At 26.3% G+C, this 19,131-nt stretch overlaps 1 protein-coding gene and 1 long non-coding RNA gene across 4 annotated transcripts in view; one reads left to right on the top strand and one right to left on the bottom strand.

Moving 5' to 3' along the window:
- Positions 1 to 19,131, top strand: part of LOC130672240 (casein kinase I) — a 27,993-nt gene continuing 8,862 nt past the window's right edge. For all 3 annotated transcript variants that reach the window (XM_057476672.1, XM_057476674.1, XM_057476673.1), the window contains exons 1-8: positions 1 to 269; positions 613 to 723; positions 916 to 1,064; positions 3,124 to 3,320; positions 4,382 to 4,584; positions 4,690 to 4,951; positions 7,543 to 7,667; positions 17,123 to 17,216. In XM_057476672.1, coding sequence (XP_057332655.1) covers positions 194 to 269; positions 613 to 723; positions 916 to 1,064; positions 3,124 to 3,320; positions 4,382 to 4,584; positions 4,690 to 4,951; positions 7,543 to 7,667; positions 17,123 to 17,216 — 1,217 coding nt within the window. In that variant the 5' untranslated portion in view covers positions 1 to 193. The remainder of the gene's footprint in view (positions 270 to 612; positions 724 to 915; positions 1,065 to 3,123; positions 3,321 to 4,381; positions 4,585 to 4,689; positions 4,952 to 7,542; positions 7,668 to 17,122; positions 17,217 to 19,131) is intronic.
- LOC130672242 (uncharacterized) lies at positions 2,326 to 4,801 on the bottom strand. Its single transcript, XR_008990664.1, has 3 exons — positions 4,666 to 4,801; positions 2,497 to 2,541; positions 2,326 to 2,436 (listed from the first exon to the last, which is right to left on the bottom strand). It is a non-coding gene; the product is annotated as an uncharacterized LOC130672242 (long non-coding RNA).

Below are 19,131 nucleotides of genomic sequence, written 5' to 3' on the forward strand. Positions count from 1 at the left end.
GTAGTAATAAGAAATAATACTGTCCATGAGTCCACGAGCGGAAGCGCGATCAAAGATGGAGATCTCGGTCCCCCCGACCCTCTAAAAGCGGTACGATAGAAACTTGCGCTGTTGAACAACGACACGCGGACCCGAAGGGCATCAAGGTACGCGCACGTTGCTCGGCCAGCACGCGGCCAACTGGTGCACCAGGATGGAGCTCCGCGTCGGCAGCAGGTACCGACTCGGACGTAAAATCGGGAGCGGCTCCTTCGGCGACATTTATCTAGGTAACTATGACTTCCTCGGAGGCTCCTTATTTCCCTCCCCCCTGTAACTAGTCTTCCTCAATATTATCAACGTCACATTATTTATCTCCTTTCTCTTTGTCTCTCCCTCCTCTCACTCAGTCATTTAAATAACAATTCATCTGCTAATGAACAATAATATTTTGTCAATAATAACAAAATACTTTTATCCTATACCATCTCCATACATCTGTTCCTATATAATAATAATAATAATAATAATAATAATAATATTACTGTTGTTTAATAACTGCCCTCCCATCAGTTTGTTGCTACCCCACCAGCCTATTCCATAACTTATTATTATTTTTCTTTGTTACATTAGGCACAAACATCTCGACAGGCGAAGAAGTCGCCATCAAGTTGGAATGTATAAAAACACGACATCCACAGTTACACATAGAATCAAGATTCTACAAGATGATGCAGGGCGGTGGTATGTACATACTCTCATCCAAAACGACAACAAACCAGTTGTTGCTATACGACAATTCGTCAATATATTTTTTACAGATTATCACTACTTCATTTTATTATTATTTTTATTTATACTTAGATTATTTTTTTTTATTATGATCATGCCACTAGATAATGATAAGTTAATAATTATAATTATTATTAAATGTAGTTGGAATTCCTGCTATAAAATGGTGCGGTTCGGAAGGTGATTATAATGTTATGGTAATGGAATTGTTGGGACCATCGCTCGAAGATCTATTCAACTTTTGCTCTAGGCGGTTTACATTAAAAACTGTCTTGTTACTTGCTGATCAAATGGTGAGTCATCAAGATTTATTTTTTTTAGGTAGAGTTATTGGTAAATAAATGCGTGAGGTAAAAGACCTGGTACCTGATCTCTCCATGCATTTGTATAGATATATTTTTTTAAATTTAGTACATATAAATATACTAATATATGAGTAAACGACTATAGGTCTCTGGTCGGGTACTGGGTCTCTTACTTTATATAAATTTTAGATGATCCTGAAGTTAGCAGACGATTAAAAACTTTTGATTTTTTTCTTTCAACAACTCAATGAAAAAAAAGAAACAAAAAATATGCACATGTAGAAAATTAAAAAAACTGTTAGTGCAATTTTTTAAAATATTTTTTTTTAAATAATTTGTCGTTTAAAAAAATATCTAAAAATTATCAGAAGTCTGCTGACTTCAGTATCACAAATTTTAGTGATCCGGAAGTTAGCAATTAACAATTTTCGAATTTTTTTAAACAATTTACTTTAATTTAAAAAAAAAAAATAAATAAAAATATGCACATGTAGAAAATTAAAAACACTACAGGTGCAATTTTTCAAAATATTTTTTTTCTTATAATTTATCATTTTGATAAAAATATAAAAATTATTAAACCTCAATTAATTATGATCCTGAAGTTAGCAGACATTTAAAAATTTTTGAATTTTCGTTTTTCAATAAATTAATTGCAAAAAAATAATATAAAAATATGCACATGTAGAAAATTTTAAAAACTACAGGTGCAATTTTTTCAAAGATTTTTTTTTTAATGTTTTATCGTCTAAAAAAAAATCAAAAAATTATTAGACGTCTGCTAACTTCAGTATCATAATTAATTCCAGTATCATAAGATAGCAGACATTTAAAAATTTTAAGATTTTTATGAGAACAATTTAATTAAAAAAAAAATTACAAATTTGCCCATGTAGAAAATTTAAGAAACTACATGTTCAATTTTTCAAAATATTTTTTTTCTTATAATTTATCATTTTTATAAAAATCCAAAAATTATTAAATCTCAATTAATTCCAGTATCATAAGATAGCAGACATTTAAAAATTTTCCGATTTTTATGAAAAATTCAATTTAAAAAAAAAATTAAAAATATCCACATGTAGAAAATTTTAAAAACTACATGTGCAATTTTTCAAAATATTTTTTTTCTTTAAATTTATCATTTCTATAAAAATCCAAAAATTATTTGACAGCTAATTCCAGTATAATAAATTTAATTATTAACTAAATATTTTTTGTAATTATTTATTTAATTTTTTAATCATTTTATCGCGTAATTAATTCAAATTTTACCTACGAGTTATGCTCTACTTAATCTTACATCCAAGTGGGTCATGATAGTTTTACACCAGCCGCCATTTACAACAAGTTTTGTAAGCTAACAAAAAAAAATTATAATTCGTATAACGTCTGCACTTGTAATCAGTTTATATTTTACCTCTTGTAATTTAATGCTGGCCACGTTCGTCAATTCAACAATAAACTGAAAAAAAAAACATGTTTATTTATAACAAATTACCGTTTTATTTATGATCCTGGTTGACAGACAATTGAAAATTTTCGGATTTTTTTTTCGACGTCAATTAAAAAAAAAAAAAGATAAAAATGCACATGTAGAAAATTTAAAAAACTACAAGTGCAATTTTTAAAAATATTTTTTTTTTAATTTGTTTTGAAAAAAATTCAAAAATTAAGAGACGTCGGTTAACTTGAGTATCATTTATATTTTAGTAAAATTCATTGCTTTTATGTAACAAAATAAAATGCGCAGTAATTTATTTACTACGCAAATCAATAAGACTTAAATATAAATATATATCTATATATAGATATATTTATTTATTTATCTTTGTTTAGATAATTACAAAAGACAAGGTTATTGACATGACATTAAGTTTATATTCTTGTTTGCAAACAAAGTGTCCTTATCTTTTATTTAACTAAGATTTCAAGTGCCATATACTTGATAATATTGCAAACAATAACTTTATTGCAACGATGATCATTAATTAAATTTATTTGTCTTAAACGTTTTTTATATTTATTTATTTATTTAATTTTTCAGATAAGCAGAATTGACTTCATTCATAGCCGTCACTTTATTCACCGCGATATTAAACCTGATAACTTTCTAATGGGATTAGGAAAAAAGGGTAATCTCGTATATATTATAGACTTTGGACTTGCGAAAAAATATCGCGATAGTCGTACTCACAGGCATATACCCTACCGAGAAAACAAGAATCTTACTGGGACAGCTCGGTTAGTATCATATTTACATAAATAATTTATAAAATTAATTATTCAAAGCTAACAGACAATTAGCAATTTTCGGATTTTTATTTCGACGTCAATTACAAGAAAAAAAAAATAAACTAAAAAAATTCACATGTAGAAAATTTAAAAAATTTATAGGTGCAATTTTTTAAAAATATTTTTTTTTTATAATTTGTCGTTTTTGAAAAAATCTAAAAATTATATGAGTTAATTTCAGTATCAAAAAAAAATAATCAAAATTAACAGCAGTTTTGGATTTTTTTTTCTACTAGTCAATTACAAGAAAAAAAGAAATAAAAAAAATGCACATGTAGAAAATCTAAAAAACTAAAGGTGCAATTTTTTTAAATATTTTTTTTTTTATAATTTGTCGTTTTTTAAAAAATCTAAAAATTATATGAGTTAATTTTAGTATAAAAAAAAAAATGATCCTAAAATTTACAGCAGTTTTGGAATTTTTTTTCAACGAGTCAATTACAAAAAAAAAAAACTAAAAAAATGCACATGTAGAAAATTGAAAAAACTATAGGTGCAATTTTTTTGAACATTTTTTTTTTATAATTTGTCATTTTTTAAAAAATCTAAAAATTATGACAGTTAATTTCAGTATCGTAAAAAAATGATCCTAAAATTGACAGCAGTTTTGGAATTTTTTTTCAACTAGTCAATTACAAAAAACAAAAAATAAAAAAATACACATGTAGAAAATTAAAAAAACTAAAGGTGCAATTTTTTTAAATATTTTTTTTTTATAATTTGTCGTTTTTTAAAAAATCTAAAAATTATATGAGTTAATTTCAGTATAAAAAAAAAATGATCCTAAAATTAACAGCAGTTTTGAAATTTTTTTTTAACGAGTCAATTACAAAAAAAAAAAAAAAACTAAAAAAATACACATGTAGAAAATTAAAAAACTATTGGTGCAATTTTTTAAAATATTTTTTTTTTATAATTTGTCGTTTTCTAAAAAATCTAAAAATTATGTCGTCGGCTAACTTTAGTACCGTAAAAAAAAAGTAAATAATATTTTAAATATTAAATTACAGGTATGCAAGTATAAATACACATATGGGAATTGAACAATCACGGAGAGATGATCTCGAATCACTAGGTTACGTGTTTATGTATTTTAACACTGGTAGTTTACCTTGGCAAGGATTAAAATCAGCTACCAAGAGACAAAAGTACGAGCGGATATCGGAAAAAAAAATGTCTACGTCCATTGACGAACTTTGTAAAGGATTTCCTGGTAAATATTTATTGTATTTATATGTAATCAATAATTTCATATGTTATTGTATAGGGGAAGGGAAAAAAAATTTTTATTTACTTATTTATTTATTTCATTTTTCAGTCGAGTTTGCCAAGTACCTGAGGTACTGCCGACAGATAAGATTCGAAGAGAGACCAGACTATTCATATCTCCGGCAGCTATTTCGCTCGCTTTTTCACCACGAAACTTTCACCTATGATTATGTTTTTGACTGGAATATGCTCAAGTTCGGTAATGTAAGGCAGCAAGCGTTGCCAGCAGCGCAGCAAGCGCCTACACACTCTCAACCTGTTAACGTTCCGCTATCATCTGGAACAAATAACGAACAAGAGCACCCCTCTAGGTCAGTATTTATATAATAATAATAATTATAATTGTGTATATAAACCTACGGTGTATATTAATTACAAGATAACTTTATCCCTGATGCCGAGGATGTTAAGAGCTAAGGCTTCAGGAGTTTATTAATAGAAACGTGTCGCGTTCACGAAATCTATTTTAGTCTTGGGTCAATGCATCGCCAATGAGTACGTGAATCAAATGTATTTGATATATAGCGCTAGCTAACAATTAATTGAATGTAAACGAATATTATGTAGGGGAGAGGGCAAAACGGGGTACTCATTAAATTTTTTTAACTCCAAAATCACTTTAATATAAGTGAGCATTATTTTGAATTTTTGTTCCAACGTTTTTAAAAATTTTGTTTTTGTTTTGGATACGAAATTACGGTACAAAATTTGATCAATTGGTCGCTGGTCAATTGACGTCAATTTCATGTCTATTATTAGACAATTTCTCTGCCTTACGACACTAGAATCAAGTAATATTTACTTACAACTCTAAATTAATTTTCTCAGTTTAATAACGCGGCTTTTCAAAGAAAAAAATAGGAAACTTAAATATTCAAATGATAATTTCATAATTTTACTGAAAGTTTAGTCAAAAATACAAAATTTTGAATTTTAAAATTTACTACCGACAATTATGTATAGTAAAATTATTATTTGAAATTTCAATTCTTACAAAATTTAGTCAAATGTTTTCAGTTTTAATTTGTAGCACCACGTTATTGTTTGAAACAAATATTTTTTATTTTAGTAAATTTAAATTGAAGAAAGGTTAAAGCCCCTATACCCGCTCACTTTTCATTGGAGTGAGATTAAATCACTCAATATAAATTAATAAATAAAATGAAAAACCAGATTTTTTTTTATAGTTATTTTTTGAAGTTTCGAGTATTAGAATAAAATTTAAGTTTGAAGAATAATCTTGATAATTAATTATTATTAATTTTTAAAATAAGCTCCTTGAGTGTACCCATAGTCGCTCACTAAAAGTTGTCATGTACCATTACTCGACCAACACATGGCCCTATAGTCGCTCAAAGACAATATCAATTAAACTATGATAAGTTTATTGATTTGGGCAAATAATTTATAAATTATACTACTTTATTCTTTCATAATATAAAATTTCATGAATTTAAAAAATGTATTTAATAAGATATAGTTATAACAATTCGAAAAAAATTTGACGTACCCTAAATTTAATCTAACGAATGAACGTTAAAGTAAAAAATGCCCGGCTTTGCGCGATTTTGAAAACAGTCATTTAATTTAGATTTATAATCTATTATAAAATAATTTGATACATGATATTTTAATATATTTAGATTCTCAAATAATTATTTATCAATAATAATATTTTTAGTTGTAATTTTTTTTAATAAAAATTATAAAAAAACGCCTTAAACAGTTAAAGTGAGCGACTAATGGTACTGAGCGGGTATAGGGGCTTTTACCTTATATAATTGCTTTTTTAATAATATTTTTTTTGGAATTGAAACTCACTTGAATTTTTTACTTTGAAGTTAATAATAAATAGTAATTAACAAATAAAAAATTAATAATTTAGGGTAGGGAGTTAAACTTTTTAAAAAATAGAAAGTGTCAGTCAAAAAATGTTAATGACTTGTTTTATGATAAAAACTAAAAAAAAATTTTTTTTTTCTTCGCATACAATAATTATGTGAAATGTAATTTTTCTTTATGTAAAAAATTAGTAGAAATTGATTCCAATGATTTAATATCACTCTACATAGTCAGGGAATTTTCGAATTGTTTGAATGGAATACCTGGAAATGTCAGGGAATTATAAATATACTGGAGAAGTCAAGGAAATGTCAGGGAATTTCGTCACAAAGCTGGAAAAATTTTCACTTTCTTTCTTTTGACTGAAAAAATCCGACAAATTTAGTTTTCTGTCAAAACTGTTCAAAAAGTGACGCGGCGCGAATGCGGTTGTAAAACCATCTTGAAAAAAAATTAGTAGAAATTTATTCCAATAGCGAAAAAATGAAGCAGTTAGAATTATCAAGACTGTTAGAAAAAAAAAGTCTTAGTAGAAACCAATCGCCAGGATCTTCAAGCTATTAACATCCATATTGACAAGTTAAAAAACTATAAACATTAAATGTATACATAAGTAATGAACTAATAAGTTTCACTATATTTATTATTCGCGTACTTCATTAATACTTTATTAATATTCTATGAAATATTCTTATTTATGAAATTTATTCTAGTGAAAATGAAAAATTTATTTATATTTTATTATAGAGTGTTATATAAAAATATGGATTTCAAATCAAAAATAAAAAATTATTCATTTAATAAATAAAAAAAAAAACAATGAACATTGACAAATAATAAAAAAAAGTTTCATTTAACGACAATGATTAATTATTGATTAAACTGACTTATACCATTTTATTTTAAATTAAATAAATATTTCCAATGATTTAATATTACTACACATAGTCAGGGAATTTTCGAATCGTTTGACCGAATACCTGGAAAACTCAGGGAATTTTAATCTCAAAATCTGTGGCCACCATGTATTTATTTATCGTTTTTTTTTGACGAGTTACAGAATTTACACGCGTCAATGTCTTGCAAATGCATCAGGTACTGGAGGAGGACCAACGGTAAGCACTTCGGGACGTCGTCAGAAGCACGAGACGGAACAAGAGGAGCAAGATAAAAGCGATCTTCAAGGTAAAATACAATTCTACCAAAAGTTGTGCGCTAGCCAGCAGCAGGCAATCGCCGACCGTAGGAATGCGACAACAACGACAAGCGGGCTGTCGCAAACAGTTAACCATGATCCAGCTGGTACTACTTCAAGTGCCTGTAGATTCAGCACATTCAAATCCGCGGCGGGTAAACCGATACCTGATCCCGATTCTATTGACTTATCAGCTCTTGGTTTGGAACATCGCGATAATAATATTGTACCTCGTAATAGAGTAGATGAGTATAATAATTCTGGACGATCACGTGATTGTTATCAGCCAGGTGCTCCTCATCTACCGGAGAGAAGCACCAACGCGGAGGCGCATCGTATGGATAAACAGAGTTATTTTTTTCATGGGCATAAAACTCAGAAAAATGTAGATCGTAAATTGTCAAATGATACTGAGGAGTTTAATGATAATCATGCAGTTAAAACAGACAAAGAAATTCATTCATTTGATTACAATTTTTTAACAGACAGTACTAAAGTCGATTTATTTAAAAGTTACAAAAAAAATGACTATTCATTTTTAAAATATGACAATAAAAATACACGATTAAATTCAACAGCAGCAGCAACAACAACAGCAACACCAGTTAGTAATAATTATCGTAAAAAAATAATAAATGAGTCAGGTAATATTGAGTTTACAGAACGAGAAGGTGAATTTTTTAAAAAAACAAGCAATGAACTTCTCCAAACAACGGCGACTGTTAAGCAACGGACGTTTTCATTTCGTAGTAAAAATAAAAATCACAAAAGTTTGGAATCATTAGACCCAAATCCAGACTACGGGAACATGGACGCGAAAAGTCTTGATAATTTTACGGATGATAAAAATAAAATATCATTTTTTCACAATAAACAGCGTAGTCTTGACTCTGGTGACAAAACGAAACAATCAAATGATTATTCGTCAACAGTAAAACGTAAACGTCCGAATTTTTTCAAACGCGTCGGACGTAGTCTGCATTTTTTACCCCGAGACAAAGAACGTACCCAAGATTTATTTAAGCAGAATGAACACACAGTTGAAAGTATACAAGATGATGATGGTGATGATGATGATAAAGATAAAGCGAAAAATGAATATTTTTTACGCAAACAACAAGACAGTAATTTTTTTGAGGCTGCTCAAGTATTTGATACTAAGAGCGATTTTTTTTATGATGATCGCCCGAAACGAGAGCCGTTGCAACTAAAATCCACTGAGGAATTATTGAGCAATAATATTTTTGTTACGGGCGATGATTATGACGAAACAATAAGTAAGACTGCTGACGAAAATGATAAATTAAGTTTTGATACTAATGAAAGTACCAGCGGTAATAAGGACAGTTTAGAAATCGGATACTCAATAAGCCAACTTGGAAGATTGTACATTAAAAATATTACCAACAAAACTACTGACGGTCTACGGCCCACTGAAATAATTGACGCTGATAAAAATTACTTAGATTTTATCGGACGGACTGACTTTGACGTACTGAGTCACGTTGATTCGTTCAAGCGCGCAAAGCCACAGGGAAATTTTGAAATTTTAAAAGGCATTTTGCTTGATCTCTTTGTCTGTATCTGCATTTAAAAGTTAAACTCTTTCAATAATCGTTGCGTTACCGCGTTTATTATTACTATTAAAATTATTTTAAATCGTAACTCTTATTTTAACTCTCGTTGATAATTCAATCGTCGATATACTTAAGATATTTTTCATTCGTCAGTCGTAATTCGTTACTTTTTTTTATTTTACGTCCAAGTAATTTTTTGTCCGTTTGCATTCATCATATTTGTTTATTTTTAGACATATATATTTATATATTCATTCATTTACATACACTGTTAAAAATTTTGAAGATTTTCGAGGATAATTGTCATGGAAATTTATTAATTTTACGCATAATTTAAAAAATTTTAACTGAAAATAAAATGGGGCTAATTAAAAAAATTATTTTTTATGTAATTAATCAAGATATTGAGTCAGATTTGAATCAAAAAATTTTTATAATACAGTACCAACTTTTTTCTTTAAAATCGTAATTAGTTTTTGGTAATTGTGAACTTATTGTTAAATTTAGGGCGGCAATTATGTAATTAATTCAAGGTGGCCACGAACCGGGAATTATCAGGGAATTTAATGCAACTGGGAAATATCATGGGAATGTCAGGGAATTTCGAAAAGTATCCGGAAATTAAATTGTAACAGTTGAAACTTTAAAAAATTTTAAATTATACACTAGTTATAAAAATTAAGGGATATTAAAAAAATTTCAAATTTTAAAGTGATTTTCAACAGATTGTAACTCGAAGGAAAATGGTCATACGACAAAAACAAAAAAGGCAAATTGTAGCTTCAAGTGTCTAGTTTTCTGATCTGGTCTTTAAATTTTTTTATTATGTGCGGTTCTGGAGTAATCCTAAGAAAACTATCGAAAAAGAAATTCACAAAATTTTTGCTCGTCTTTAAACGGTCTTCGAGCTTCAATAAATTTTTTTCGATAATTATGATTGATTTTTGATTGCTCCAGAATCGTGCATAATAAAAAAATTTAAAGACCCAGATCAGAAAACTAGACACTTGAAGCTACAGTTTGACTTTTTGTTTTTATTGTACGACCATTTTCCTTCGAGTTACAAACTGTTGAAAATTAATAAAAAATTTGAAATTTTTTTAATATCCCTTAATTTTTGTAACCAGTGTATTTTGAATTTATTTAAATCATAAAATTTCTTATTAAATATTTTAACTTATACATTTTTAACATCAAATAATCAAAAGTAGGCAGTATTAATTTAATTTATTGCCATTTTTTCTGGTTTCTCGCATGATTTAATTATCAAATTTAATTATTAAAAATGAAAATATAATAAAAACTTTGAATATCTAAATGATACGAATAAAATTTCTAAATCAGGGAAAAATGTGAAAAACTTTACTGGAAAACCTGGAAATATCAGGGAATTTTGGAATCATTTCTTGTGGCCACCCTGTAATTGTTAATTTAAATTTTGCAAAAAGTCGACAATTTTTTTTTGTGCCGCCTGGGACAAGAAAAAACAAATTTTTAATTGAAATTATGGTTTTTAATTGACTACTTATGGACAGGAAAAAAAATTTGTTAAAAAAAAAATAAAGTAAAATAGGGATTTTTATTTCTGTGACAATTATGACTTTTTGAGAAATACAAAAATAAAATATAAATAAGTTTATTTATATTTTATATTTCTGACTGATTTTAACATTAATAACTTCTTGTTTGCTTTTAATTTCAATGATAATTTTTAACAGTGTATACATAGGGTAGAGGTAACGTTTTAGAGCCAGTTTTAGACACTTGAAAAATTAAAATAAATTAATTTGTAAAAGACGTAATGACAGTCGATTTTAAAAATGCGTTCGTAAATACTTTTACCCCACTATTGAAATAGAAATTTTATTTAATACTTTTTTTATTAATTTAAACAAAGTATTAAATGTCCGAAAATGGAGCAGTGGCCACAAATGGTACTTCTACCCTATATCCTCTTTTATCAAAAAATTAAAAAAAGTACATATGGGTTTAATGATTCGCAATGCAATTTTTTTTCTCGTTCAGGCCATTCTCAGTCCCCCACTTTTTTAAAAATTTTCAATAACTCAACTGTCAATTGAAAAAAAAACGACAAAGTTTCAATTTTCTGACCCTAGTTAGCAGACAATTAAGAATTTTCGGATTTTTTTCCAATTTAATTTTTAAAAAAAATGAAATTTATAAATATGCACACGTAGAAAATTTAATGAACTACAAGTGCAATTTTCTGATATATTTTTTTTTAATTTATGGTTTTAAATAAAATTGCTTATAGTTAACGATACTAAAGTTAGACGACATAATTTTTAGATTTTTTTAAAAACGACAAATTATAAAAAAAAAATGTTTAAAAAAATTCTACCCATAGTTTTTTAAATTTTCTACATGTGCATATTTTTAGTTTTTTTTTTTTAATTGACTTGCTGAATAAAAATCAGAAAATTACAAATTCTCTGTTAGCTTCAGATCATTACTAGGGACAAGATTTTTGCCTTATTTTTGAAATGAGTAGTTCAAATTTTTGATATTACGGTGAAAATATTGGTCTTATTAAAAAAGTTTTCGAACAAAAGTTGTAGGAAATTCGATTTTCTAAAAAAAATGTCTCTTATGATTTTTTTATACGATCAATATTTTCACCATAATTCAAAAATTAAGATTCATAATGAATGATTCAAAATTTTGTTAATTATGAAAATCTTATTTTTGAAATTACGGCTTTCTTATTAGTTCTACGAAAAAATTATAAGAGACATTTTTTTTAGGAAATTAAATTTCCTATAACTTTTGTTTGAAAAATTTTTCAATAAGACCAATATTTTCCTCGTAATATAAAAAATTTCAAACCACTAATTATTAATTATTTTTAAATTAACGCAAAAATCCTGGCCCTAATCATTACAGTTGATATCAATTGGGAGTTAAACGAAATTTGTTACATAAATTTCCGTAAAATCTTTGTCAATTTTCCAATTCGAATTTTCAAATTTCGTTGGCTAAAATTTACTTACAGAATTCCATTCAGCTCTTAATTGATAAAAACTGCAAGTAATTTTTTAAAAATTCCCTCCAAATTTTCGTTTTTGCAATTAAGGTTCCAATTTTTTTTTAATCAATCAATAAATTAATAAAATTTAAATACAATTTTGACAGTTGAGTCATCGCACATTTTTAAAACGTCGGGTCCACTGTCTAAGAATGCCCTTAATTTAGGCAACTCGGTTAATTAGTCAGTAGTTTTTTTTTTAATTTTTTTTTTAATTAATTTTAAGATAATCACGCGACATGCGTACACGAGTCATGCCAAACTATACCAATTGACAATATGTATTAGAAATAAACTATTTTTTTCGTGTACATACCATCAAATTAATAGAACTATTACGCTTTTAATTAGATAAAGAAAAAATCAAGTAAATTAAAATAAATTGCTTAAGAATTGATCCAACTACAATTTGCCAGACCAATAATCATTACGCTAATGAATTTTTTTTGTTTGTTTATAAAAATGCATAAAATCAAAGATTTTAATACTCGTGTAGTTTAGATTTATAACTTTTATCAATACGATTTGATTTCATGTGTTCTTTTTACTGTCATATATATTTATATTTATATATATTATTTTGAATTATCGATTATTGGTAATTGATTTATTTAAAAAAATAAATAATGATATTAATAATATTAATAATTAATAATTAATACTCTTAATGGACTGACTGAATAGCCTACGAATGACTCGGAAAATTATCCTTTATTTTTTATTTAATATTAAAATTTGCTATAAAAAAAAAGAAAAAGAAAAAGAAAACAATATAAAATAAATACTGAATTAATGTTCATGTCGCAATCACGCACACATTTCGTTAATAAGTTCATTAATTGTATAATTAAATGAGTAGAATAATGCTAGTACATGAAGGATTAATTACTGGCTGTAATTATTGAAGCTTTTAATTATTTTATCACGAGTTCATTAATTTAAAAAAAAAGTGAAAAGAAATGTTGAATACAATCGACTCAGGTAGACAATTGGGTGTGCCGTCAACTGATCCCAACAATTTTATACCACGATAAATGATCCCTACAAATTGATCCCACCAACATCTGATCCCATCGAGATTAAGTTGAAAATGATGATAATGAAAGTTACAAAAATCTTGATGAAACTGATGAATTAAAAGATTAGTTTTCAGTTGGACCAATTGTCAGTTGGATCTAGTCTGTGGGATCATTTGTCTGCGGGATCAATTGTCGTGTGATCACTTGTCTGGGATCAGTTGTCATGGAACCATACAATTGCTAATTTAAATTAAATTTTAATAATTGACCTTCATTACTGCATTTTTCTAATTACATTTATAAATTAAAAAAAAATAAGACGTGTTTCTTTCTTCTTTATTTTTGCCCATTTATTAATCAGTCTTCATATCATCTTTTGTAAAATGACTGTTTTTAAGGATGATTAAAAGAAGGTAGAAATAAATGTTTTTCCATTCAAGGACTGGTTTGTTTTTTTATTTATCTCACTTTACTCCATATATTATATATACATTTTTTTTTATTTTTAAATATAAATCCTAGTCAAAATTTTTCTCACTTGGCTTGAATGGAAAAACCACGGCTTTAAAATAGTAAACTTTTATTTTTTAAATTTAAATATTTCGCGGTAATTTTTTATTTAGATTTTATATTAATTATTTACAGTCATTCATATTCATGTTTGTAGTTTTTTTTCATTCATTTATTTTTTTTTATCTAGACAATTTAATCATTTATTTTCTTTTCCATTTGAACGGCCAAGCGCGAAAGATATCCCAATAAAAAAAAGTTATTGTGTATTTTATGGAAGGTACCAGTTGCCTGTTTTTTTTTTTGATGAATCTTTCAAATGCCTACGATATTTTTTCGTAGATTGTAAATGTCGCTGCTCAATCTTACTGCTCAGTTGCCGAAAATTTATTTCCTACGGTTTTATTTTTTATACAAATATAAAATATATAATTTAATTGCATAAAAAAATTATTTAAAGCTATTTATGGTCTACATAAAAATAATTCATGTTCAATTGATTACTACCCGTGTTCCTGAGTGAATTTTAAAAACTGAGACAATTTTTAACATTTTTGGAACTTTAAAATAATTAGAAGTGTAAAAAATTTTAAACGAGAGTGAACTTTTCTTGCGGGTTTCTATTTTTTTTGAATTTTTTAAGCAAAAATGATTTGAATTGAGAATTTTGTGAGTTCATAAGAAGTTCATTATTTGTTCCAATCACTCATTTTTTGGACTATTTTTGAATGACTACGAAAAGTGAAAAAAAAAATGATTTTCCCAAAAAGTTTTAGAAAATAATTAATCAATTAAATTATTTTTGCTAAAAATTGTTCACTTTACAATTTTTTCAGTTCCTAAAATGTTTACCTTAAAACTCAGTCTCGTCTCAATTTTGAATTTCACTGACGTGAAATTTTTGAAACGAATTTTTCTTACAAGGAAATACCTAATTAGTGTAGATAAGGTCCTTATTTTGCTGAGAAAATCAGTACTTGTTTAGGAAAAATGATCAATATTCCAGATTAGTCTCTCGAGAAAAACAACACAGTTGGCCTGGAAAATATCAGAACTACAGTAGTCTTTCCAATCAACTGTTTTTCTTTTTCAAGAAATCGGTCGTGACCATTGAAAATTTCTCTTCAACAAATACTTGATTTTCTCAAGAAATAAATCAGAAACTTATCTACATTAATTAGATATTTCTTTAATTTGGGCATACATACGGAGAAAAATGTTGGCTCGAAAACTACAAATTTTTATCATGCTGTCGACCAAACTTGAAACAGAAAGTGAAGCATCCAAAAAATGATTATGCTCATACGAAAAATTATTATGCTGTATCGCAATATTTACTACGCGCGAGAAATTTATCAATAAATTAACAATTTTTGAATTTTTTTTCAACGAATCAATTACGGAAAGAAAAAAAAAAATATGCACATGTAGAAAATTAAAAAAACTATAAGTGCAATTTTTTAATAATTTATTGTTTTGCATAATTTTCAAAAATTCATAGACGTCGGCTAATGTCGGCTAACTTCAGTATCATTGCTTTCATACGTTACAATAATTGTGATGCAATTAAATAGTAATTAATTGAACATCATGAAGTGTTTTCAAGTCGGAAATAAAACAATTTGTAATCATTTTTGTGTGCAATTAATTTATATATTTTATATTTACCGCGGCAGTAGAACCGTAGAAAAAATATTTTACTAGGCAACTGAGCAGTAAGCATTTAAATGTACCAGGGTGGCCACGAACCGGAAATATCGGGACTTACCAGGAAGTTTAATGCAACTGGGAAATATAATGAAAATGCCGTAATTTCGAAAAGTATTCGGGAATAAAATTGTAACAGTTGAAAATTGAAAAAATTTTAAATTATACACTAGTTATAAAAATTAAGGGATATTAAAAAAATTTCAAATTTTAAAGTAATTTTCAACAAATTGTAACTCGAAGGAAAATGGTCAAATGACAAAAACAAAAAAGGCAAATCGTAGCTTCAAGTGTCTAGTTTTCTGATCTGGTCATTAAATTTTTTTATTATGTGCGGTTCCGGAGTAATCCTAAGAAAACTATCGAAAAAGAAATTTACAAAATTTTCGCTCGTCTTAAAAACGGTCTTCGAGCTTCAATAAATTTTTTTCGATAATTACGATTGATTTTTGATTGCTCCGGAACCGCGCATAATAAAAAAATTTAAAGACCCAGATCAGAAAACTAGACACTTGAAACTACAGTTTGACTTTTTGTTTTTATTGTACGACCATTTTCCTTCGAGTTACAAACTGTTGAAAATTAATAAAAAATTTGAAATTTTTTGAATATCCCTTAATTTTTGTAACCAGTGTATTTTGAATTTATTTAAATCATAAAATTTCTTATTAAATATTTTAACTTATACATTTTTAACATCGAATAATCAAAAGTAGGCAATATTAATTTATTTTATTGCCATTTTTTCTTGTTTCTCGCATGATTTAATTATCAAATTAAATTATTAAAAATGAAAATATAATAACAACTTTGAATATCTAAATGATACGAATAAAATTTCTAAATCAGGGAAAAATGTGAAAAACTTTACTGGAAAACCGGGAAATATCAGGGAATTTTGAAATCATTTCTTTGTGGCCACCCTGTGTACGTAAAAATATTGTAGGCATTTGATCTATTTATCAAAAATAATCCCGGCAATTAATACCCTCTCGTATTTTATAATTCTTATTATTTATTTTATAATAAAAGTGATAATTACAAGAATTTAAATAAATAGGGTCAAGTGGTGGGTATTCTTAAATATTTACAACAGTTTTTAAACCTATCGTTAAAAAAAAGTTTTTTGCTTTACATTTTATTCATTGCATGGTTGATTTTAAAAAAACATTTACATTTTTAAATAAATATATTTATTAAGTTACTTTGCACGATTCATACACTGTAATTACAGATGTTTTAATTATTTTAAAATTCCGCTATTGTTAAAATTGATTAAAAAAAAAAATAGTAATTATTAGTATCAATTAAAATAATTGTTCTTACAGTGTTGCCTTAATGACAAAAAAAATTTGTCGCAGGTGATGAATTAATGGGTTTCCTAAAACTTTTTTAAACCAATTTAATATGGCATGAAAAAATTGCATTGAACCCAAACAAATCCATAATAATTATGATAATACAGTAAATTAAAAAAAAAAAAAAAAAGTTAATGAATAATTAAATTTAAAAAAAAATCCTCAAATGTTATTTTTGAGTTGAAATTTTTTCAGAGCTTTGTTTTATCTTAATGATCACTCTTTCAGCGGGCGGTACGGATGGTCATGAAAAGCGGCGGGTCAGCATAAGATTACATCGTAATGCAGCAACAGCTGCTGCTGAGATGCAGCCAAAACCCAAGTGAGTTATATTTTATTAAGCACATTCGTTATTTTATTTGGGACATGTTTTTTTTATTCTTTTTTTAATTTATTAAATGGTTAAGGCTGCACTTGTACGCTATATCATCCCTATGATAATTATTATTATTATGCACTGATAAAAAAATTACTTTTGCTAAAATTAATTTATTCTTAATCAGAAAAATTAATTCATTGAAATTTTAAATAAAATCATTTTTTGACTAAAGAAATTACAATTTCTTGTAGTAATTCGGGGTAAAAAAAATGTACTTGTTACAAAATAAAATTAAAAAATTTTTTTGGAAAAATTTCAAATGTCTGTTGATAAAAAAATTTTCTTGCATTTACACTGATGAAAATTTTTTAGATTTTCAAGGATAATTATGGAAATTTTATAAAATTAATTACTTTTATATAAATATAGATTTTTTCGCATGATTAAAAAAAATAAAGCATCATCTTTAATGAAAATACAATAAGACTATTTAAAAATATATGACCTGTATGTAAATCAATCAAAAAATTGAGTTGGATTTTAATTAAAAAAACTTTTAAAATACATTACTGATTTTTTTTTTGAAAGCCTTATTTAGTTTTGATGTAAGAATGTTTTTAAATATTTTATTTTCTAATAAGTAATTTTTTTGTTTTTCAATTTACCAGAGTAATTATTTCAGCCAGAAATGAACTTTATTACAAATTTACAGTAAATGAATTTTTTGGATCAAAAAAATATTTTTTTTTTATAAAGTAAATTTTCCCTCTATCTCTCGTGTAAAAAAAATTCGTTCCAAAAATATTATAAAAAATTTCGACATGTGGAACTTGTAAACTTTAGACAGATTAGAACTTTGAGTGGAATTTGTTTAATTTTGGTAGTAAAAAAAAAATAAGTTTCTATGACTTTATAAGAGCGAATTTTGAGTACAAAAAGATGAGTGTGAATGTAGCAGACATCAGACAAATTTAATATTATTAATAAATAGTGTAAATAATTAATAAAATAAAATTGAAAAAAAATGCGCATTTTAAAAATTTTCAAGTGCATTTTTTAAAAATACTATTTTTTAAATTATTTTACTTCACACTCATACAAAAAGAACGTTTTTAAAACATTTTTTACTACATTTTACTCTCGTTTCAAAAAAGTTCAAAAACCTCAAATTAGGAACTTTTTTTATTTCTATGGGGCTATTGGTTTCTATGAATCTAATGATAACTTCTTCGGAACGAAGGTAAAATGTAGTGAAAATATTTTTTAAAAAATATTTTTTAAAATTCTTTTTTTACTAAATAATTTTTAATCTCAGAAATTTGGACGAGGTTGAATAAAAGAATTAAATCATTAATTATTTGAACGTTTCGTCAATTATATTTTGACTTCATCAGCAAAACTTAGTACAAATTCTTCATGTCCAAATATCACATAAGTTAAAATAACAAAACTTGATACAATTCATCATGTAACAGTAATCTATTCAATTAACATATTTTTATGTAAATTTGTGGCAATCAAAGTTGGAGTTAAATATGAGTTCATAATCTGTCCCAAGTTTAGAAGTTCCACACGTTGAATTTTTTTGAAATATTTTTGAAACGATTTTTTTTGTACACGGGCTATTAATTATAATTTTAAAAAAATAAATGGTATCTCTTAGTTACAATACTCATCGATAATATAGTTTAAATAATTTTCTATCTTGCACTTTTCACACGTACAGTAGTTTTAAATGGGTCGCTATACCGTGGCATGGTTCTATTCTGATTAATTCCCGGGTACATGAGTCTCTTATCTATTATCATCATAACTATTATTATTATTATTATTATTATTATTATTATTATTATTATTATTATTATTATTATTATTATCTACTACTATTAGATTAATGTAATTGAAAACTGTAGTATTT

The sequence above is a fragment of the Microplitis mediator genome, chromosome 7, assembly GCF_029852145.1.
Source record: "Microplitis mediator isolate UGA2020A chromosome 7, iyMicMedi2.1, whole genome shotgun sequence".
Classification (NCBI taxonomy): domain Eukaryota; kingdom Metazoa; phylum Arthropoda; class Insecta; order Hymenoptera; family Braconidae; genus Microplitis; species Microplitis mediator.